Source organism: Ovis aries, chromosome 17 (assembly GCF_016772045.2).
Source record: "Ovis aries strain OAR_USU_Benz2616 breed Rambouillet chromosome 17, ARS-UI_Ramb_v3.0, whole genome shotgun sequence".
NCBI lineage: Eukaryota > Metazoa > Chordata > Mammalia > Artiodactyla > Bovidae > Ovis > Ovis aries.
In genome coordinates, this window is record NC_056070.1 from 54,089,425 (window position 1) to 54,112,696 (window position 23,272).

At 41.7% G+C, this 23,272-nt stretch overlaps 1 protein-coding gene across 2 annotated transcripts in view; it reads left to right on the forward strand.

Moving 5' to 3' along the window:
* Positions 1-11,730: 11,730 nt before the first annotated feature.
* The window catches only part of IFT81 (intraflagellar transport 81), a 99,474-nt gene continuing 87,932 nt past the window's right edge, over positions 11,731-23,272 (forward strand). For both annotated transcript variants that reach the window (XM_027956496.2, XM_027956497.2), the window contains exons 1-5: positions 11,731-11,782; positions 16,869-17,033; positions 17,557-17,660; positions 18,231-18,411; positions 23,044-23,133. In XM_027956496.2, the coding sequence (XP_027812297.1) occupies positions 16,890-17,033; positions 17,557-17,660; positions 18,231-18,411; positions 23,044-23,133 (519 nt within the window). In that variant the 5' untranslated portion in view covers positions 11,731-11,782; positions 16,869-16,889. The remainder of the gene's footprint in view (positions 11,783-16,868; positions 17,034-17,556; positions 17,661-18,230; positions 18,412-23,043; positions 23,134-23,272) is intronic.

Below are 23,272 nucleotides of genomic sequence, written 5' to 3' on the forward strand. Positions count from 1 at the left end.
TGGCGAACATCATTCCTGGTATGCACATGCCACTCCTGAGTCAAGAGGTGGAGTCTAGAGAATTCCCTGGTAGTCCAGTGGTCAGGACTCTGCACCTAATAGGGTCATGTGACTTCCTTTGACCAATAGAATGTGATGGAAATGACACTGTGCTTGTTCTGGGCCTCAGCTTTAAGAGGCCTGGTGGCTTTCACTTTTATTCCCCTACTATACAGCTGCCATGTAAAGAAGCCCAGGTTAGACCACTGAATGATGAGGGACCACAAGGAGAAAGAGAAAGTCCACTTGAGGGAGAAATGGTAGCCAGTACTGAGGCCCCAGAAGGAATGGAAACCATCTTGGATGTTCCAGCCACTCCCAGCCAAACTCAGTAACATGGTAACCCCAGGAGATACTACACGGAGCAGAACTGCCCAGCTGAGCCCAGCTGACCCACAGACTTGTTGGGAAAGGTGTTGTTTTTAAGCCAATAAATTTGGACTGGTTTGTTATGCAGCAAATAATATTTCTGACCAAAGAAGCATTTACTCTTATTCTGTGTGATATTTTCTATTCCACTTCATTTCAGTTTTTTAAAATTTTAACCAAGACCCATTAACCCAGGTTTACCTGGTGGTCCAGTGGTTAAGAATCTGCCTCGCCATGCAGGGGACACCCATTCCACCCCTGGTCAGGTAAGATACCACATGCCCTGGGGCAGCTAAGCCCATGTGCAACAACTACTGAGCCTATGCGCTTGAGCCCAGGAACTGCAACTACTGAGCCTGTGTGCGGCAACTACTGAAGCCCACACGCCCTAGTGCCCATGCTTTGCAACGGAAGCCACTGTAATGAGAAGCCCGCTCACTGCAACTAGAGAGTAGCTCCCTGCTCTCCACCACTAGAGAAAGCCCACACAGCCGCAAAGACCCAGCGCGGCCAAAAATAAATAATTCTTTTTTTTATAAAGAGCTGGGCATCCCCCTTTCTTTAAAAGAAAAAAAAGACCCATTAAACTGATTTCAATACCCACTAGTAATGGGCCATAACCGACAGTCTGAAAAACACAGTGAAAGAAAATGACCCATAGATGTATCACTGTAAGTAATGGCATCAGAAGAGGCCTCCCTGAAAATCTAACATCTGAGCTGTGATCTGGATGGGGAGAAGGAGCCAGGCTGGTGAAGATCTGGGGAAAGAACAGCCAGGCGCAAAGGTCTTGAGACGGGGACAGGTTTGGTGTGTCTGAGCAACTGAACGGAAACCAATGGTCAGAAGAGCAGAGAAAGAAGGGGAATCTAGTGTGAAATCAGACCTTTAACCAGGCAGCACCTGAGACTTCAGCCATTGAGAGCAAACAGCTTGGAAGATGTAGGGTGACCTCCTAAGGGCCTGACTGCCCATCATTTTCTTAAAAAAATTGAAGTGAGATCCATGTAACATAAAACTAACCTTTTTAAAGGGAAAACACAGTGGCATTGGGTACATTTACAATATTATGCAACCACTACCCTGGTCTGTTTCCAGATTTCTATCACTCCCAAAGGATATCCTGTCCCCAAGAAGCATTTGCTCCACAGTCTCTCTAGTTCCCAGCCCCTGGTGATCACCAGCCTGCATAGTGTCTCTACAGGTTTGTCTTCTCTAGATATTTCATATAAATGGAGTCATACAATAGGTGGCCTTTGGTGTCTCTAGCTTCTTTCACTGAAAGTGTTTTCAGGGTTCATCCCTGTTGCGACCTGTATCCATACTTCATTTCTTTTTGTAGCTGAATAATATTCAGCTGTGTGGTTATACCACACAGCTTTAGCCATCCATCCATTTAACTGTCATTTTGATTCTATAATTCCATCTGTAGCACTCTTATAGACCTTGATTTGACGTCATCAGCCCAGAAAGGAGAAAAGGTCCTGGCAACATGAAGAGGCTTCATGCCCTGCTGCTCCTGGCCTTTTCTTGTCCCTCCCATCAACGTTTTCCTGCAAGATTCTGAGCTTTCTGATGGCCCAAAATGCAGCTTCACTGCTGGTTACCCTTAAATACTCCCCCTGAATTCTATAAATACACCAACACTCAGCTGGGAAAAAAAGAACTTGAAAGGCATCTGAAATGAAAATATACTTTTTTCCCATCATCAGCCAAGCATTTTCTCTCCATCTTCTCTCTCTCTTTGATTCCAGGATAAGTACTTGGATTTCAAACCATTAGCCCTACCTGAGAAAGAAAAGAACTTCCTTGGCAAAGCCCTCATAGGCAGAGAAAGCCAGACAGCATGTTAACCCTGGCCCTCCCATACAGAAAATCCCTTTGCCTCACACAGAAAATCATTTTGCCTCAACAGTGTGATTTATGGTCCTTCTTCCGGACTCCATTGATCTGGTTTTGAGCCAGTTTAGCCAGCCTGGTAACAATGGCTTTGGGATCAAGCAGACTGGTGTTTGAATCTTGGCTCAGCCAGCTGCTAGCTATGTGACCTTGGGCCTTCTATTAACTCTCCAGGACTCAATTTCCTTCGTTACATGGAAAAAGCAATACTGTCCTTGCAAATCTATTGTGAAGGTTAAATGAGATGATGCGGGTGTGGGCAGTGTGCAGGAATGAAATTAGACCTAACTCAAGGAGATGCCTGGAACTTCAGCTGGAGAATCAGGGCAGCTTGGCCATGTGGGGGTGATTTGGTTGACCTGACAAGGCCTTTCTGCCCATCATTTTGATTGTATAATTTGCTTTATAATTCAGTCCATCTGCCCCTCCAGATCTCCACCCTGCCATTTTCTCCCTTGGAAGGCCAGTCTGCATGGATAATCTCAAGTGGTTGCCTGCTCCTTCGGTTCCCTGTCAGGTTTAGCCAACAGGAGGCCAAACAGAAGATCAGAGGGTGGAAGGAGACTGAGGCCAAGACTGGCTGCACCTAGAGGCTCCTCTTGAGCAACCTTCCCCCAACAGGGGCTGTGTTGGGGTTCTGGTACCTGGTCCCTTCTCTCGCTGCTTCAGGCTTAGGGACGCATGACTGCCTTTGTTGCTGGATGCTTGTTTGCCGGGGGCCAGCGTGAGGAACTCAGCCCATGGCAAAGGTCATGAGGAAGGAGGCTTGGCATACGCAAAGGCGTGATCAAGCGGCAGGAAACCCCCTGTTCCCGAGCATCTACCCCAAAACCAGAGTCTGTTTTATGCTCTCACCTACACCTCTGACTTTATGGGGGGCTCTTCCCCATAACCGTTTCTCTCGGAGAAGGAGTAAACGTGCAGCTCCAAGGCAATAAAAATTCCTGGGCGTGACAAGAGTGTTTCAGCTTATGGACTCCTCTGAAGGTTATCTAGCCCACCTGTATAGGTTCGTCCGGCCACATGTGATTGTTTACAGCCTCCCAATCTGAGAGGCATGAGATGTTTTAGACTTACTAAAGGCAAATTCTTTGGGGGAGTTGGAAATTATTAGTATAGTGGGTTGGTTAGGAATTATATTGGTGAAGGGTTTTTCATTTGTTGTGTCAATAATTGCTGCTAATTCCCTCCTCTGGGTGGGACAAAGATGTCTCAGGTCAAACCTCTCTGCTGACAGTCTAGCTTGTGTGACAGGATTATCCATACTCCTGCCACATGATTGTTTTCTACCTCTTAACCATAAACAGCACAGAGAGTTTTGGAGTATTTTGAGAGTCTTAGTTAGCATAGGGCTTTTTCTTCATGTTGAGTCAATGATTGCCGCCAGGCCTCTATATCCTTAGGCACCTGGGAATATATTAATCAATGCATTTGGAATACAGTAAAGGAAATATAGTAGTTTTGATGTTAGCAATACTAGACTTTTTGAGTTAATGGATTTTCTCTTTTGTAATAGATCACTGTGCTTTGTTATAAATCACTGTGTCCTTGTTATGTAAAAATGTAACTTTATCACTATCTTAAGACTAAATAGATCTTAAGGGGAGCATTGGTGAAAGGATTTTCATTTGTTGGGCTGATGTTTGCTGCTAAATCTCCATGTTCCCTACCCTTATAATAAATATAACTAGCATATAGGAAGAAGTATTAACCTTTAAGTATATAGGAGAAATAAGTATTAACCTTTAAGATTAATCATGTTAACCTTGGGTTAAATAAATTCCTTTCTTGATTGTAACTCACTACACCCTCACCCTATAGAAATGTAACTTTATTTGGAGGGTGGTGCCTGGTTTAAGAAAAAACACCCTTGGAAGAAATAAGTTTTTGGTTATCAGAAAGAAAGGATCATAAAATCCCTAAGACCTTTTTATGTGAAGCACCTGATTTTGATAAAGGTCAGGACTGCTGACCCCCGCGTGACTCTGTATTCATCCCTATGTGTAACAAAAGGTATATAAGCAAACCCCAAAATAAAGAAATCGGATCAGTTTCCGGAAAGACTGATTCCCCCATGTCGCTTCTTTCTTGCTCCCATTCCTCGGGCTGAATTCCCATCTAGATTCAGCCTCCTTTTCTCCACTACACTATCTCCTACTACACTATCCGTTTCTAATCTCTCTATATATCTGTAATTAAATATGTATTTTTCCAAAGACGCCCATGCCGTCCCCCCACCATCGAATCACCCTGGATCCACCGGGGCTGGACCCCGGCACTTGTTGGTTTCCCTAAACCCTGCCCACACCTTTATAAATAGTCCTTTGTTAAGCTCTCCGCCATTGCCCAGAATGTGCCATCTTTATCCTGCCAGGAACTGACTGATACAGAAGTCACCCATTTTAGTTCATGTCTCAGGTTTGCCAGAGGAAGTATATTGTTTGATAATCAACTGAAATCCAGCTCTGAGCCCCTATTCTGGCAGTGGTGAGTTTCTCTCCCTCACACAGTTCCTGGGGGATGCCAAGGTTCTGGGTTCTTTTGCTGGGACAAAAGCCTCAGAGAATCACTCATAGTCTTTTGTCAATGGCCCGTCCTGGTGACTGACTGCGAGGTCACCCACCCATCATCCTGGGGTGCCTGGTCCTTTTAGGTTCAATGGAACTGATGCTTCCATGTGAGACCTGGGACAAGGTAAGCTTAGGTCACACTGGAAGCCACCAGATGGATGATGTGGCCTCCTTGGGGGTATTTCCACCTTCTTAAGAGCTACCCCAAACTTACCACCTGTGATGCTTTCCCAGTCTTCTCAGCATCTCGCTTCTCTGTTCTTACTCTGAACTTCCCTGTCCGCACTCACCCTGAGGACAACCAGTATAAGCTCCCCTAAAGACTTCAGACCTTTACAAAAGATGTAAGGGCAACTTCTAATTTTGGCCTGTAAAACTCAAGGTGATGCAGATTGTTTCAAGAGGAGGGGAAACAGAAGGAGTACACACATAAATTAATATTTTAATAAATTCTGACACATACATGAATTATTTAACAAAGCTCCTAACATACAGTAAGCACTCAATAAGTGATGCTATACTTATTTTTTGAGCCCAGTAAGAATGTTAGGTGCATTCTATATTTCAAGCCATGATTATAAGGAAGGAACTAATATGAATTACATATTATTTTGGCTCCTCTGCATTCCCTATTAATCTCACAAAACCCATTTTAAAAAACTATGTGACAAAAATGTCATACCAGGCATGCATTTAATAAGATCTCTGGAATCTCATCCATTCGGTTTAATGTTTCACATATGATTTACCTTTTAACCTTTCAGGAAAGCACATTCTGCTACTAAACATACCCACAAGATTGAATTGCCAGAGCAGAGACAATTTAGCCTCTCTGCAAAACTGAATAGGTTTCCATTTAAATTTAATTTCTTTCATCTCCAAATAACCTAGATGGCAAAGGCATTAAATGGATAACATTAATGGATAACAGAATACCCCACTTCCGAATTTGTTCCTGTGTCTGGGTCATTTTTCTCTGGTTTAAGAGAATGAGATAAAGTGGGCAGTATGCAGAGTAGCCCCAGATGGGATAGCATCTTGAAAACTGGCATTCACTGAATACTCATGAAGAATCCAGAAATATCTCATGGTCAGAATGAAAGGTCTAAATTTAATACCCAAAACAGAAAATTGGCTTGGCTTCCCTGTGCTCTGCACAGGAAAGTTCTTGTTGGAAAGTTCTGAAATGAGAAGGGGCTGGAGACATTAAGTTCATAGCGTTGTCAGATTTTTATGGGGATGTTGAGGGTCTGCTGTTATCCCAAGATCTCATTTGGCCCATGCTGGAAGCCTGCATTGAAGGAAGATAATCTGTTGGAAGGAAATCAGGGAGAAGGTTTACACTGATGCACAAACACCCCACAATAAGTACAGACTCATTTCTTCCTCTTCTGGTTGGGCTTACCTAGCTTTTAAGATTTAACCACCTTCCCAGACCACCTGAACAGGACATCTGTTGTTCTTGTATGCACAGTATTTATACCTCTGGTAAGAAAATCCAGCCCTTTCTTTTGGGAAACTGCCCTTACCCTATCTATTACTGTTTATCAGAGCCATAACAATTGATTCAAGAATGATCAGACACACTTAAGACCATTGAGAGTTTTCCCTGGGCATTTGCTGGAACCATGAAAGCAAAGATCCTCATTTTTTTTTTTTTCCCCTGCCACACTATGTGACTTGTAGGGGAATGGTTTGAGGGATCTTAGTTCGCCAACCAGAGATCAAACCTGGGCCCTTGGCAATGAGAAGACCAGGGAATTCCCCTAAAGATTGTTTTATTGAGGTTGCTAGATTTGAAGAATGTAAGCCTCTTGCTACTAACAGCCCATTCAGGGAAAAGTGGGAATGAGAGACAGTTAAGACAGAGTGAGAAAGAAAGTTAACATGACATCATTGAGCTCCTAGATCAAGCCATACCTGATGGTAGTAATTTCCTTGGACTTCACAATTACATGAAATAATGACCAATCTCCTTATTTTTAATTCAATATTAAACTCAGTCTTGAAAAGGCACTTGACTAGGAGTGATTTTTTTCCCCTCTGAATAACTAGAGTAGAGGTGCATAACTGTTGATGGTCCTTGTAGTATCTACAAGGTAAAATAAGGGAGCTAGAAGGGCAGCTCCCAGTTTCTCTCTCATCTCCTCCACACTTCTTCCCACCTTCTCCTCCACTGGAGGCTGGTGATAATGCCAAATAATAGCATTTTCTTATCAGAGGACTTTGAGAAGCAGATTGGGAATTTTAGTGCTTTGATAGCAAGGGAAGAGTAGGTTTCAACAACAGTCTGTTTTACAACCAAAAACTCTAAAGAATCTACAGCTTGGGTCCTATAGTCTGCGACCACAAGCAACCAAGAGGCCAAAATTAACAATAATTGAAAGGAAAAGACAAATCCAAGAAAGGGCACCCCTCCATTAACCCATGTCCCTGATTTGCATACCCTGCTTACCTGATTTAGCCAATGGAAGTGCTTTATCCTTGAGAGTGGAGGTATGTACATGCATGTTCATAGCAACACTGTTTATTGTAGCCAAAAAGTGGAAACAATCCAAATGTCTATTAATAGATAAACAGATGAACAAAATCCATACCATGAAATGTTATTCTGCCATAGAATGGTAGTACTGATATATGCTGCAATATGAATGAACCTTGAAAATACTGCAACTAAGTGAAAGAAACCAGACACAAAGAACCACATACTTTATGGTTCCATTTATATGAAATGTCCAGAAAAGACAAATCCATAGAGAAGGAAAGCAGATTAATGGTTTCCAGGGGCTGAGAAGTGGTAGGTTTTTTTTTAATTGCAAACTGGGAGATAATGGCTAAAGAGAATTGATTTGACAGGGACAGTGAAAATGTTTTGGGGTTGGATAGTGGTAATAGTTGCACAACTTTGCAAATATGGTAAAAGCAATGGAATCATACACTTAAGTGAGTGAATTGTATGTATGTGGACTTTATCTTAATAAGATATTAAAAAAAGAGAGGGTCAGGATAGGAGCAAGAATCTTTCAGAGAGGCTGTCTCGTGACTGAAACTTCCTTTCACCTATTAAAAATGTCAACTATAGTTCAGCCAAGTGGCATCTTCTTTACAGGGAAGACTCAATATAGAACCTAAGGGAAAAAAAGAATACGTGTGGGTGGCTTAACTTGGGATATAATCAGCAATGCCTTCATGGTTGTGAAATTGTTGCTGATAGGTTCTTCTTGGATCCCTCAGTGAATCTTTTTATCTTAAATGAATCAAGGGATGGTTGCAAAATCTTCCTTTGTCTTGTGTGTGGACCTGATAGATAGGCGGGGACCCAACATGTGCAAGGCTGCTCTATGCCTGTCTTCTTTGCTTCTAGTTGGAATATAAACTTCTCATTATATGGATCCCAGGCAGCATGCAGACTGGCTTCAAATTCTTTCCTGTGTTTCAAAGCAATCACATTAAGCATAAAATCAATTCAAATTTAGTACAAAGAGTAGATTCCATTGCTCACTTGAATTTACACAGGATTGCATTCTTGTTAAATATCACTTTATTTATTTATTTATTGGCTGGGTTTTGTTGCCACGTGGGCTTTTCTTGAGTTGTGGCAAGCCTGGTATGAGGGCTTCTCACGGGGGTGGCTTCTCCTGTTGCGAAGCACGGGCTCTAGGACCTGTTGGCTTCAGTAGTTTTGGTCCCTGGGCTCTGGAGCACAGGTTCAATAGTTGTGGCACACAGGTTTACTTGCCCTGCAGCATGTGGGATCTTCCTGGACCAGGGACCAAACCCATATCTCCTGCATTGGCAGGCAAGATTCGTTACCACTGAGGCACCAGGGAAGCCCAGGATTGCATTCTTATAACTGAAATGTATAGTGTTTTCATAAGAGCAGCAATAGGCAAAGAAGGAACTAAAAACTACTGGAAAAGTCACTCATCTTTGTATAGCCTACATCTGTAGACTATAGAAGGAGCAAATCTAACTATATCTTTTATTTATTTAAATTTTTAAAAAATTTACCTATTTTAATTGGAGGCTTACTTTACAATATTGTAGTGGTTTTGCCATACATTGACATGAATCTGCCATGGGTGTACATGTGTTCCCCATCCTGAACCCCCCTCCCACCTCCCTCCCCATCCCATCCCTCTAGGTCATCCCAGTGCACCAGCCCCGAGCACCCTGTATCACGCATCGAACCTGGACTGGTGATTCATTTCACATATGATAATATACATGTTTCAATGCCATTCTCCCAAACCATCCCACCCTAGCCCTCTCCCACAGAGTCCAAAAGACTGTTCTATACATCTGCGTCTCTTTTGCTGTCTTGCATATAGAGTATCTTTAAAAAAAAAAAAAGTGGGGAGGGGGGAAGGTAAGATGTCCTTGTCTTGGGCTTCCCAGGTGGCACAGTGGTAAAGAATCCACCTGTCAGTGTAGGAACCTTGAGTTCGACCTCTGGGTTGGAAAGATCCAACCCAGAAGGAAATGGCAATCCACTCCAGTATTCTTGCCGGATAATCCCATGGACGAGGAGCCTGGTAGGCTACAGTCCATGGGGTTGCAAAGAGTAGGACATGACTGAGCAACTGAGCATGCTTGCATGTACTTATCTCTTCTAATATCAGGCACTGTTCTAATCTCAAAACCCATATCAACTCACTTAATCTTCACATCAATCCTTTTAGGAAAGAATTATATCGCCACATTTTATAGACGAGGAAATGAAATCTCAAGTGAAGCCAAACAATGGCAATCCAAGCTCCAAATTCAGGTAGTCAGGAAAATCTAACATACCCAATAGGGTCAAGTAATTACATCATCCCTTGTATTCATCTTTTGGGCTTCGCAGGTGGTGCAGTGGTAAAAGAATCTACCTGCCAGTGCAGGAGGTGCAAGAGACATGCGTTCGATCCCTGGGTTGGAAAGATCCTCTGGAGAAGGAAATGGCAACCTGCTCCAGTATTCTTGCCTGGGAAATCTCATGGACAGAGGAGCCTGGAGGGCTATAGTCTGTGGGGTCGCAAAGACATGACAATGGCATGCATCTTTTATTGTTGTTTAGCCATCCAGAGTTAACTTTTCAAGGTTAACTGTCCAGAGTTAACTTTTAAGGTTTTCAGTGTTGCCTTCTTCAACTAGTCTTGAGCATCTGTGAGCTGAAACCTGTCTTAATTTCTCTCCAAGCGCCCTGCAGCCAGTGATGTACCCATCTTGGAATGTTCTGTTCCCTCTGCCCAAAAAAATCTCTCCCCTTTCTTGTTCGGCTACTTTTTACTGACCTTTAAACATCTTTTTTTCTGATGGAACCTCTCCTGACAGTACAATCCCTTCAGCTCCAAATAAACTTGAGACCCTTCATCTGGACTCTCCCATCATTGGATCCTTCTTTATAGCATTTATTCTTGTTGTATTGGTGTTGCCCATTCAGCTGTCACTCTTCCTGCATAGACTGTCAGGTCCATGAAGTCAGGGGCCAGGTAATTCCCTGCCCTCCACTGCATTCCCAGAAGCCAGCACAAAGCAGGGCATACAGGAGATGCCTAATATGGAATTTGTTTTGTTTTGCTTTATTTTGTAAGTCTGATGCTAATCCGTAGTTGGTTTCTTCCAAGATGTTTGAGCAGGCTACTAAGTTTTCAGTGTGAGGACTTTCATTTTTTTTCTTCTTCTTCTCATTTCTTCACTGCTAGCTGACATCACAAAGTACAGTGGTGTCCACTCTGATAGGGGCAGTTCAAAATACCATTCACCAACTAAGTTCTCTCCTTACACCAGTTAGTAAAATCCTAGGGTTCTGCTTCTGTAGACTTCCTGGCCTCCTCTGTGATCTGGGCATTAAGATCTCCTCTCCCCTATCTCATAGAATGTGAACTCCTTGGAAAGGTAAGGAGGACCTTATTCATTTCTGCAAGTGCCTAAAAATAGGCTCTCAGAAACCAAAGAGCCTTAGGCCATTTACTTTTTTTTTTTTTTTTTTGGTCTCTCTCCATATTAAAGAAATTCTGGAAGAAAAAAATTAATTCCCAATACAGGCTATGTGGCCCAATAATGTGACAAAGAAGCAGAGATCTCTATGATGAATGTGTCTTTTGTTAATCCCACCGGAGACTCTACAATTATTCCATGTATAACCCAATTCGGAGATATTTATGTCAAAAACCTAAATTTGAAGCCCAGGCCAAATGCTTCCTCAATCCAAATCCTGCTGGCCTTGCCTCAAAGAAGTCATCACCAGATGTTTGGTGAAGGAAGGAGGGAAGGCAGGAAAGAGGGAAAGGGCACAAGAATTTAAAATAGGTTAATAATGAAGAGAGGCTTCCCTGATGCTTCAGGGATAAAGACCCTGCCTGCCAATGAGGAGCACTGGTTCGATCCCTGGGTCAGGAAGATATCGTGGAGAAGGCGATGGCAACCCACTCCGGGATTCTTGTCTGGGAAATGCCATGGACAGAGCCTGTCCATAGGGTCGCAGTCCATAGGGCTGCAGAGTCCGCAAGACTTATGGACTAAAGAACATAATAATAATGAAAAGAGTATTTCGTAAACTGCAAACTGCAGGACATTTGCGAAACTTTATTGCCTCCGTTCAGTTCAGTCGCTCAGTCGTGTCCGACTCTTTGCGACTCCATGAATCACCGTAACAACCCCCAATTCTCTAGGCTGTCTGCAGTGGCTCAGAACCTGCGAAACACTTTGAACTTGGGCCCCGCACTCTCCGCCTTTCGCATCGAGAACTTCACCTTCACTGCGCGCGCCCGCCAAGGGCCTCGCGGAAACGCGCCAACCCTCTCCTCCGGAAGTGACGTGTCCACGGCCTAGCAACCGTTGCCAAGGAGCTCGTCTCTAGGAACCCACTAGAGCCTGGATGCCTCGTGTGGGGTAAAGTGGTTTCGTGAGGAGAATTTGAGGTAACGTCGCCAAGTCGCGGTCGGAAACTCCCCTGAACCCCGGAATAGGAGAGAACTCCCTCCCCCTTCCCTTCCGCTTTCCAGTGCGGCACCTCCAGAGTGGAGGGGTCGCAGCAGTTAAATCCCCCACTTCGGGGGTCAGCTCCCGCAGTGATCCAGGCGGCTCCCCAACAAGGTGAACCGTAGGGGAGCCCAGAGCAGCCCTCGCGAGGTGCCTGGGTCAGACGTGGGGTCCTCTGTCCCCTCTCCCGACCCCAGGGGCGGGAAGCGGCGGGGGAACTATTTTGGGGAATCTTAGGAGGCTCGTGCCAGCCTGGGACCCGGACAGCGCTGTTTCTGTCCCGAGTTGTGCTAGATAAACGCACGTCCTGGTTTTAATTCTCCCCCACCCTCTCGGGTTCTTATGTGGGTGAGTGCTTGTGAATTAGTGAGGCGACTTTCCGCTGGAACAGGGAGAGTAATTGCTTTTGCTAATTTTAGAGCGGAGAACCCACTGGGCATAGACAACCTACCTATTCAGTATATCTTTGTCCTTAGTGGGTGACCATCTGAAAGCTGGTGGGCAGCTAGGAGTGAAAATCAACTGGTTTCTTTTCCTCTCCTAGTAACGTTTTATGCGTTTATCCTAGTATTTTGGGTTTTGGAAGGGGAAAAAAAGAATATATGTGTGTATGTGTTATGTTTTATATACTTACAATTTTTACATATATATAATTTCTAAAGAATGAAAAATTGAGTATATCCGTGTATGAAGGTTGTGACGTGAACTTTTACTTAAAATACTTTACACAGTGGAAAATTTGCATCTCCAGTGTGGATTTTTATTTCTCTAAAGGTTTTCCTTTTAGAGCTTAAAGGAAACCTTAAAATTTTAAACCACATTGGTTATATTTTTTTTACCATCTTTTGGCTTATTTTTCAAAAATAATATAATCATTTACTCATAATTTTATCATAATTATGATAAAATGATGATACTTTTACATTTTGATGTTTTCTAAGTATCCAACTCTATCTACCCAATTTAAAAAATCTGTTTCAGAGCAAGATGCATGCAGCTCCAACTAATGTCTTAAGTAAATTAGCATCTCTTCATTTCATGGTTAAAAACCATTAGGGAACACTGAAATATCTTTTTCCTTATTTCTTTTTTTTGGCAGTTCACTGTTAAATTCATTTTTAAAAACTGCTACTCTAAAAAACTGCCAGTCTGCAAATTTCTACCACTTTCCCCCATACTAAACGCATGATGTCTGCATGCAAGAAACACTAAGAGCCATGGTTAAGTTGTTTCAGCCATTAAATAATCAGATAATCAATTTTAAAAAGTTTTAATCTTCCTCACTGCCACCTTGTTTAGGCTTATGCTAATTTTCTGGCCTTGGGCCTGTGAACAAATTCATTCTAGTGGAAGAAGTCGCTGTTTTATATGTGATATTCAAAGATAGAATTAGGCACAGATATGTCCTCAGGTGGGCTTCCTGATGGCTCAGAGGTAAAGAATCCATCTGCCAGTGCAGGAGACTTGAATTTGATCTCTGGGTTGGGAAGATCCCCTGGAGAAGAAAATGTCCACCCACTCCAGTATTCTTGCCTGGGCTTGAACAGGGCTTGAAAATGGTAAAGTTTTGCACCTCTGGAGATGAGGGAAAGGGAAAACAGCCCTAGGCAGAAAATGCAGCATTAACTGAAGGCAAAGATGGAAAAACTATGTAGGGAGTAGTGCTTATTTCAGTCAGCTGAAGATTGAAAAGATGCAAGGAAAAGAAATGCAAAAAAGCAAAATGGCTGTCTGAGGAGGCCTTACAAATAGCTGTGAGAAGAAGAGAAGTGAAAAGCAAAGCAGAAAAGGAAAGATATAAACATCTGAATGCAGAGTTCCAAAGAATAGCAAGGAGAGATAAGAAAGCCTTCCTCAGTGATCAATGCAGAGAAATAGAGGAAAACCACAGAATGGGAAAGACTAGAGATCTCTTCAAGAAAATTAGAGATACCAAGGGAACATTTCATGCAAAGATGGGCTCGATAAAGGACAGAAATGGTATGGACCTAACAGAAGCAGAAGAGGTGCCAAGAATACACAGAAGAACTTTACAAAAAAGATGTTCACGACCCAGATAATCATGATGGTGTGATCACTCACCTAGAGCCAGACATCCTGGAATGTGAAGTCAAGTGGGCCTTAGAAAGCATCACTACAAACAAAGCTAGTGGAAGTGATGGAATTCCAGTTGAGCTATTTCAAATCCTGAAAGATGATGCTGCGAAAGTGCTGCACTCAATATGCCAGCAAATTTAGAAAACTCAGCAGTGGCCACAGGACTGGAAAAGGTCAGTTTTCATTCCAATCCCAAAGAAAGGCAATGCCAAAGAATGCTCAAACTACAGCACAGTTGCACTCATCTCACACTCTACTAAAGTAATGCTCAAGGTTTTCCAAGCCAGGCTTCAGCAGTACATGAACTGTGAACTTTCAGATGGTCAAGCTGGTCTTAGAAAAGGCAGAGGAACCAGAGATCAAATTGCCAACATCCGCTGGATCATGGAAAAAGCAAGAGAGTTCCAGAAAAACATCTATTTCTGGTTTATTGACTATGCCAAAGCCTTTGACTGTGTGGATCACAATAAACTGTGGAAAATTCTGAAAGAGATGGGAATACCAGACCACCTGACCTGCCTCTTGAGAAACCTATATACAGGTCAGGAAGCAACAGTTAGAACTGGACATGGAACTACAGACTGGTTCCAAATAGGAAAAGGAGTACATCAAGGCTGTATATTGTCACCCTACTTATTTAACTTCTATGCAGAGTACATCATGAGAAACGCTGGGCTGGAAGAAACACAAGCTGGAATCAAGATTGCCGGGAGAATATCACTAACCTCAGATATGCAGATGACACCACCCTTATGGCAGAAAGTGAAGAGGAACTCAAAAGCCTCTTGATGAAAGTGAAAGAGGAGAGTGAAAAAGTTGGCTTAAAGCTCAACATTCAGAAAACAAAGATCATGGCATTCGGTCCCATCACTTCATGGCAAACAGTGTCAGACTTAATTTTTTTGGACTCCAAAATCACTGCAGATGGTGATAGCAGCCATGAAATTAAAAGACGCTTACTCCTTGGAAGGAAAGTTATGACCAACCTAGATAGCATATTCAAAAGCAGAGATATTACTTTGCCAACAAAGGCTGGTCTAGTCAAGGCTATGGTTTTTCCAGTGGTCATGCATGAATGTGAGAGTTGGACTGTGAAGAAAGCTGAGCACCGAAGAATTGATGCTTTTGAACTGTGGTGTTGGAGAAGACTCTTGAGAGTCCCTTGGACTGCAAGGAGATCCAACCAGTCCATTCTAAAGGAGATCAGCCCTGGGTGTTCTTTAGAAGGACTGATGCTAAAGCTGAAACTCCAATATTTTGGCCTCCTCATGTGAAGAGTTGACTCATTGGAAAAGACCCTGCTGGGAGGGATTGAGGGCAGGAGGAGAAGGGGACGACAGTGGATGAGATGGCTGGATGGCATCACCGACTCAATGGACATGAGTTTGTGTGGACTCCAGGAGTTGGTGATGGACAGGGAGGCCTGGTGTGCTGCAATTCATGGGGTTGCAAAGAGTCGGACACGACTGAGCTACTGAACTGAACTGAACTGAAGTGAAGGTAACAATTTGGAAACAAAACTGAGGAAAGCTAAATTGAGCTTGGGTTTCCCAGGTGGCGCTAGTGGCAAAGAACCCGCCTGTCAGTGCTGGAGAGGAAAGAGATGTAGGTTTGATCCCTGGGTCAGGAGGAACAGAGGAAGGCATGGCAACCCATTCCAGTATACTTGCCTAGAGAATTCCATGGATGGAGGATCCTGGTGGGCTACAGTCCAGAGGATCGCAAAGAGTTGGACACAACTGAAGTGACTTCAGTCAGTTCAGTTCAGTCGCTCAGTTGTGCCCAACTCTTTGCGACCCCATGGATCGCAGCATGCCAGGCTTCCCTGTTCATCAAACTCCTGAAGCTTGCTCAGACTCATGTCCATCAAGTCAGTGATGCCATCCAACCATCTCATTTTCTGTTGTCCCCTTCTCCTCCTGCCTTCAATCTTTCCCAGCATCACGGTCTTTTCCAGTAAGTCAGTTCTTTACATCAAGTGGCCCAAGTATTGCAGTTTTAGCATCAGCATCAGTCCTTCCAGTATGTGAAGAGCACATCCCTAAGTCATGTGTGACTCTTTCATGACCCTATGGACCATAGCCCTCTAGGCTCCTCTGTCCATGGGATTCCCAGGCAAGAAGACTGGAGTAGGTAGCCATTTCCTTCTTCAGGTGCTTTTCCTGACCCAGGGATTGAGCCCACATCTCTTGCATTGGCAGGTGGATTCTTTACCACTGAGCTACCTGGGAAGCTCAAAGAAGGCATACCTAAGGCTGAAGTTTGCAACCTCTACCCAGCTTCCCTTGTGGCTTAGCTGGTAAAGAATCTACCTGCAATGCAGGAGACCTGGGTTTGATCCCTGGGTTGGGAAAATCCCCTGGAGAAGGGAAAGGCTACCCACTCCAGTATTCTGGCCTGGAGAATTCCATGGACTATATAGTCCATGGGGTTGCAAAGAGTTGGACATGACTGAGCAACTTTCACCCACTCACCCGGCTTCAGTTGGTTGTGGCCATATAGTGGGTCCAGGGTTCCCAGATCTGATTATCTAGAGAATTTGGAAACTTGGATGAATGTGGGATGCTAATTAAAAAAAAAAATTGAAGCATGTCCCCAGGGTAAAAATTGTAGAGTTGAATGGGAGAAATGTTAATGTGGGTGGGTTTTGTATTCACTTGTCCATGTTAATTCAGATGATTGCTATCAGATGCATATACAAAAATGTGTCATTGAATATTATCAATATGTACTGTAGCATTCCTAATAAAGTCCACACACTCTTTCAACAAAATAACTCTTTTTCACAGCATTTTGTATTCCATGTAGAATACATTCCATGCCTACTTCCTATGAACTTAATACTGACCTTCTGGTGAATGTATTTTGTTAATACAGAATTTTTGTTTCCAACATTGAGGAATTTTTTCCTGTATTTTTACTTTTTAGTTTAAATTATAAGACCTAATTATGAGTGATCAAATAAAATTCATCGTGGACAATCTCAATAAGGAACCTTTTAGGAAGAACTATAATTTAATCACATTTGATTCCCTGGAGCCAATGCAACTATTACAAGTTCTCAATGATGTTCTGGCTGAGATTGACCCAAAGGTAAGAGTTTTCTTTTTCTCTGTGATGAAAAGGGTGGCAAGAAAGCAAGTTTCTGCCACTAAATGTCTGTGACTTTGGGGCAAATTATTTAACATCTCTGGGCCTAGTTTTCCATTCCTATAAAGTGATAGTAGATGATCTTTAAGATTTCTCTACTAGCTCAAAAATTAAATTACCTCCTTGTACCTTACTTAGAAATTATTTGTGCAGTTCCAAACATAAATAGATTTGGTCCCGGAATGAAAATGCTTTTACAAAAGGTTTTATTGTGTTGCAAGTTAGCTCATGTCTCATATACACTGGTCTTTTCCACTGGAGACTTTCTTAAGCTTGGCATTCTTAGTATGAATCCTGATCTAGCTTGTATGTACCCTCCCTTGGAATCTGGAAGCCTCCATACTTAATCTGTTTTATGAAGAGACCATTGTGACTGTTATGCTCTAGCAGGACAATTTTGTCAGTGAGTTTCAATATTGTACTTTGCTATATTTGCATAATAACATTTTTTCAATTTCTTTGTTAGCAAGTTGTTGATATCAGAGAGGAGATGCCAGAGCAAACAGCCAAAAGGATGTTGAGCCTTCTTGGTATTCTTAAATACAAACCTCCAGGAAATGCCGCAGACATGTAAGAAGCTGACCAAGTGTTGCTTTCTTAGAGCTGTACTTTAATATCTAAACCTTCATAGTCAGTCTTTCTGGCAATATTTGTTTTCCCTAAGACAGTGGCCTCATGAAATCACTGAATTTCAAAATAATCTTGGTTTTTAATGTTATTTTGTCATGTAGGAGTCTTAAGTGAGTCAGTTCTTTTTCTTAATAAAAAAAGTCAGGCAAATCCATGTTTCTATTTAATCATTTATCCGCCATCCTATACAAAAGCTACAATTTAAACCTGTCCAGTCAGTGAAGTGAAGTATTAGGGCTGACCAGTTAATGGTTCCAAAATAACCTCCTCATATATTCCAGTGATGTATTAAGGGACTAATTTTATGATTATTGTCAATGTGCAGACTTACTTTAGAATAGCCTTGGTTTTATCTTTTTAAAATAGTTATGGAAAAGTGTAAATTGGATTTGAGCAAATGGTAACTCTTTTCAAGGTTTACTTTTAAGCCTCTGTGTGTGTGTGTGTGTGTGTGTGTGTATGTGTGTGTGTGTGTGTGTGCGTGTGTGTGTGTTTATTTTCTTTTTATAGGAGTACCTTTCGTCAGGGTCTGGTGATTGGAAGTAAACCTGTAATTTACCCAGTGCTCCACTGGCTTCTTCAGAGAACTAGTGAACTGAAGAAAAGAGCATATTTAGCTCGTTTTTTAATAAAACTTGAGGTACCAAGTGAGTTTCTCCAGGATGAAACTGTGGCTGATACCAATAAACAGGTATACAATATATAAATGGTATTTTTAAGCTATATGTAATGGGTTTCAAGGTTTCAAATATATATTAATCTCACTTAAGTTTATTTGCTGTTTCTGTATTTCCATTGGAACCAAAAGGATAAATTGTTATCAATAATTTTTGCCTGTAATCACTCTATGAAAATATTGACTTCTGAACACCAGTACCATTTTGGTGATAGAGTATGTGGATAGAAAAAATCCTGAAATTAGGATTTTAAAATAATTTATTACTTAGGAATTGTGCATAGTTAAATGATCTTTTTGACCAACTCAGTACCATGAGGGTGGGGGTTCAGTAAAGGGCATGTGGACTTTCTTTGTACTGTTTCTTACAACTGAATCTGCCATTACCTCAAAAGTTTAACTGAAGTTTTAAAATGTCCTTGAACGAGTAAACACATGTGTATTTTTTAAAAAAAGAATTGTGGGTAGATAAGATCCTAGGCTTGGAACTGCGGAATACTTAGTTAGATGACTATATAATTTGTCATCCAAATTAGAGAGGAGGGTGGTTATCATAATAATTACACCAGAGCAAAAGGTATAAATTGGCACTATACCTTCAAAAATTGTGTGTAGGCAAAGAAGCCAGGGTTATGATCTCAAAGGATGTCCTAATCAGACAGAAGGTAGAGAAAGAACCAGGAATTTGCAATTTCAGTGTACTTTCCTCACCAGAGTTTTGATGGATATTGGGTTTCTGGCCTTAAGACATTAAAGCTCTTAACTATACAGGATTTTGGCTGGTCTGGCTCCTGGTCCTGGGATTTCAAAGCATGTTGCTGATTGAAGACTGTCTAAACCACTCTATGGAAATAGACTATGGAAGTTAGAGAATTTAGGCTTGAGATTGCAAAGAACTTTGATTTAAAAGAAAAAATTTGCTTCTCTTTAGCATTTGTACTTTTGTTTTATAGTAGGTCTTTAGACCAATTTGTGCCAGTTTGTTGTGAATTTTAATAGTTTGTCAATCTGTCTCTTCCAGTAGATTTATGAGATCTCTAAGGACAGGTATCATGTCTTATCCATCTTTGTTTTCCTCCAGGATTTTGTATGATATGGCTCAAAATTTGGTTAAATTGAAACAATCTACTAAATGTTTTTTATCCATATATTTTGTTATTTTGGGTAGCCATGACAGTAACTCAAAATAGAGTCAGTATTGATCTCTTAAGACATTTCAAGGGTTGAAAGGTTTATGCAAATAATTATGTCAAATAATACAGTAGACACCTTGAGAAAGCACAGCACCACTGCAGCCCCTACCTTTGAAGGCTTTACACAATGTAAGTAGTAGAGAGTGTACACATGAACTATTTTCTCCTCCCTACACTCCGCTATCAATAAATTTGATAGAAACTAATTCCTCTGAAGGAAGTTTATTAATAGTTTTTATCAAACATGCCAAACTAATTATTAATGGAAGAATTAATAATACTAAAGACATATTTGTTCTTGAAGCATGTTTGAAGTATATGTATGAAATGATTTACATGTTTAGCCAGTCTTTTAGCGGAGAACCTAATAAAAAATTCACATTGTCTTTCTAAATGAAGAGTTTTAGAACAATTGATTTATAGACTTGCAGGATATATGTCAAGAAAAAAATATTAATTTTGTCATTATCCACAAAAAAAACCCTATTTTAAAAAATTTTGGGATAAGAGTTGTGACTTTTTTCATTCCTTTAACTGCTCTTTTATTGAACACCTGTATCGGTTAAGTACTATGCTAGGCCCTAGGGATATAGAAGCCTCCACAAGTAATATGATTCTTGTCCTCCTGACTGTCAGTGTCCAAAGGTGGAGACAGATAGTTCAGTTGCTCAGTTGTGTCCAACTCTTTGCGACCCCATCAATCGCAGCACGCCAGGCCTCCCTGTCCATCACCAACTCCCGGAGTTCACCCAAACTCATGTCCATCGAGTCGGTGATGCCATCCAGCCATTCACCCTCTGTCATGGCCTTCTCCTCCTGCCCTCAATCCCTTCCAGCATCAGGGTCTTTTCCAGTGAGTCAACTCTTTGCATGAGGTGGCCAAGTACTGGAGTTACAGCTTTATCATCATTCCTTCTAAAGAACACCCAGGGCTGATCTCCTTTAGAATGGACTGGTTGGATCTCCTTGCAGTCCAAGGGACTCTCAAGAGTCTTCTCCAACACCACAGTTCAAAAGCATCAATTCTTCGGTGCTCAGCTTTCTTCACAGTCCAACTCTCACAGCCATACATGACCACTGGAAAAACCATAGCCTTGACTAGACCAGCCTTTGTTGGCAAAGTAATATCTCTGCTTTTGAATATGCTATCTAGATTGGTCATAACTTTCCTTCCAAGGAGTAAGCGTCTTTTAATTTCATGGCTGCTATCACCATCTGCAGTGATTTTGGAGCCCCCCAAAATAAAACCTGACACTGTTTCCCCATCTATTTGCCATGAAGTGATGGGACCAGATGCCATGATCTTCGTTTTCTGAATGTTGAGCTTTAAGCCAACTTTTTCACTCTCCTCTTTCACTTTCATCAATAGGCTTTTGAGTTCCTCTTCACTTTTTGCCATAAGGGTGGTGTCATCTGCATATCTGAGGTTAGTGATATTCTCCCGGCAATCTTGATTCCAGCTTGTGTTTCTTCCAGCCCAGCATTTCTCATGATGTACTCTGCATAGAAGTTAAATAAGTAGGGTGACAATATACAGCCTTGACGTACTCCTTTTCCTATTTGGAACCAGTCTGTAGTTCCATGTCCAGTTCTAACTGTTGCTTCCTGACCTGTATATAGGTTTCTCAAGAGGCAGGTCAGGTGGTCTGGTATTCCCATCTCTTTCAGAATTTTCCACAGTTTATTGTGATCCACACAGTCATAGGCTTTGGCATAGTCAATAAAGTAGAAATAGACGTTTTTCTGGAACTCTCTTGCTTTTTCTATGATCCAGTAGATGTTGGCAATTTGATCTCTGGTTCCTCTGCCTTTTCTAAGACCAGCTTGAACATCAGGAAGTTCATGGTTCACATATTGCTGAAGCCTGGCTTGGAAAACCTTGAGCATTACTTTAGTAGAGTGTGAGATGAGTGCAACTGTGCTGTAGTTTGAGCATTCTTTGGCATTGCCTTTCTTTGGGATTGGAATGAAAACTGACCTTTTCCAGTCCTGTGGCCACTGCTGAGTTTTCTAAATTTGCTGGCATATTGAGTGCAGCACTTTCACAGCATCATATTTCAGGATCTGAAATAGCTCAACTGAAATTCCATCACCTCCACTAGCTTTGTTCACAGTGATGCTTTCTAAGGCCCACTTGACTTCACATTCCAGATGTCTGGCTCTAGGTGAGTGATCACTACAATGTGATTATCTTGGTTGTGAAGATCTTTTTTGTACAGTTCTTCTGTGTATTCTTGGCACCTCTTCTTAATATCTTCTGCTTCTGTTAGGTCCATACCATTTCTGTTCTGTATTGAGCCCATCTTTGCATGAAATGTTCCCTTGGTGTCTCTAATTTTCATGAAGAGATCTCTAGTCTTTCCCATTCTGTTGTTTTCCTCTATTTCTTTGCATTGATCACAGAGGAAGGCTTTCTTATCTCTCCTTGCTATTCTTTGGAACTCTGCATTCAGATGCTTATATCTTTCCTTTTCTCCTTTGCTTTTACTTCTCTTCTTTTCACAGCTATTTGTAAGGCCTCCTCAGATAGCCATTTTGCTGTTTTGCATTTCTTTTCCATGGGGATGGTCTTGATCCCTGTCTCCTGTACAATGTCATGAACCTCCGTCCATAGTTCATCAGGTACTCTATCTATCAAATGTAGTCCCTTAAATCTGTTTCTCACTTCCACTGTATGAAGTGAAGTGAAGTCGCTCAGTCGTGTCTGACTCTTTGCGACCCCATGGGCTGTAGCCTGCCAGGCTCCTCTGTCCATGGGATTCTCCAGGCAAGTATACTGGAGTGGGTTGCCATTTCCTTCTCCAGGGAATCTTCCCAACCCAGGGATCGAACCCAGGTCTCCTGCATTGCAGGCAGACACTTTATCCTCTGAGCTACCAGGGAAGATACCCCTCCACTGTATAATCATAAGGAATTTGATTTATGTCATATTTGAATGGTCTAGTGGTCTTCCCTACTTTCTTCAATTTAAGTCTGAATAAGGAGTTCATGATCTGAACCATAATCAGATCAGATAAGTAACTAGCAATTACAAGTTTATATGATATTTACTCTGATATCATGGTATTCATATAGAACAGGTACAGGGCTAAAGAAAAGAAGGCTTCTTTGGGGACACTGAGATCTGAAGGATGAGTAAGTTATCCAGGAAAGGGATGAGGGAGTCATAGAGTGTTGTTCTCAGACAGAATAAGGTGTATAAAGTGAAGGTGGATGGAATAGGGTGTGTAAAGTGAAAGTGGACTATACCAGGAATTTAAAGAAGGTCAACATAGCTGGCATGTTAGAGGCCAGATTATATACACCACCATTTTTGTGTCCTGTATGAATATTTAAGGATATATTTTAATGGTGTTCTATACTGATTAAATAATGACTATAAGTTAATAGATGACCTGATTAAGGAAACCTACTGGATCTAGTCAGTTTATAATTTTTTAACTTGTTCTTTTAGTATGAAGATTTGATGGAAGCCTTTAAAACTTTGCATAAAGAATGTGAGCAGCTCAAGACATCTGGATTTTCTACAGCAGAAATAAGAAGGGTAAAGAAAAAACAATAATGATTTTGGTGGGGATTTGAATTAAATTCAGAATGTCTTAAGACTATAGAAACTAATGATAGCAAATGGCAAATTTTCTTTTGTAGGACCTTTGCTGATTCTTTGCTGATTCTTTACCAAA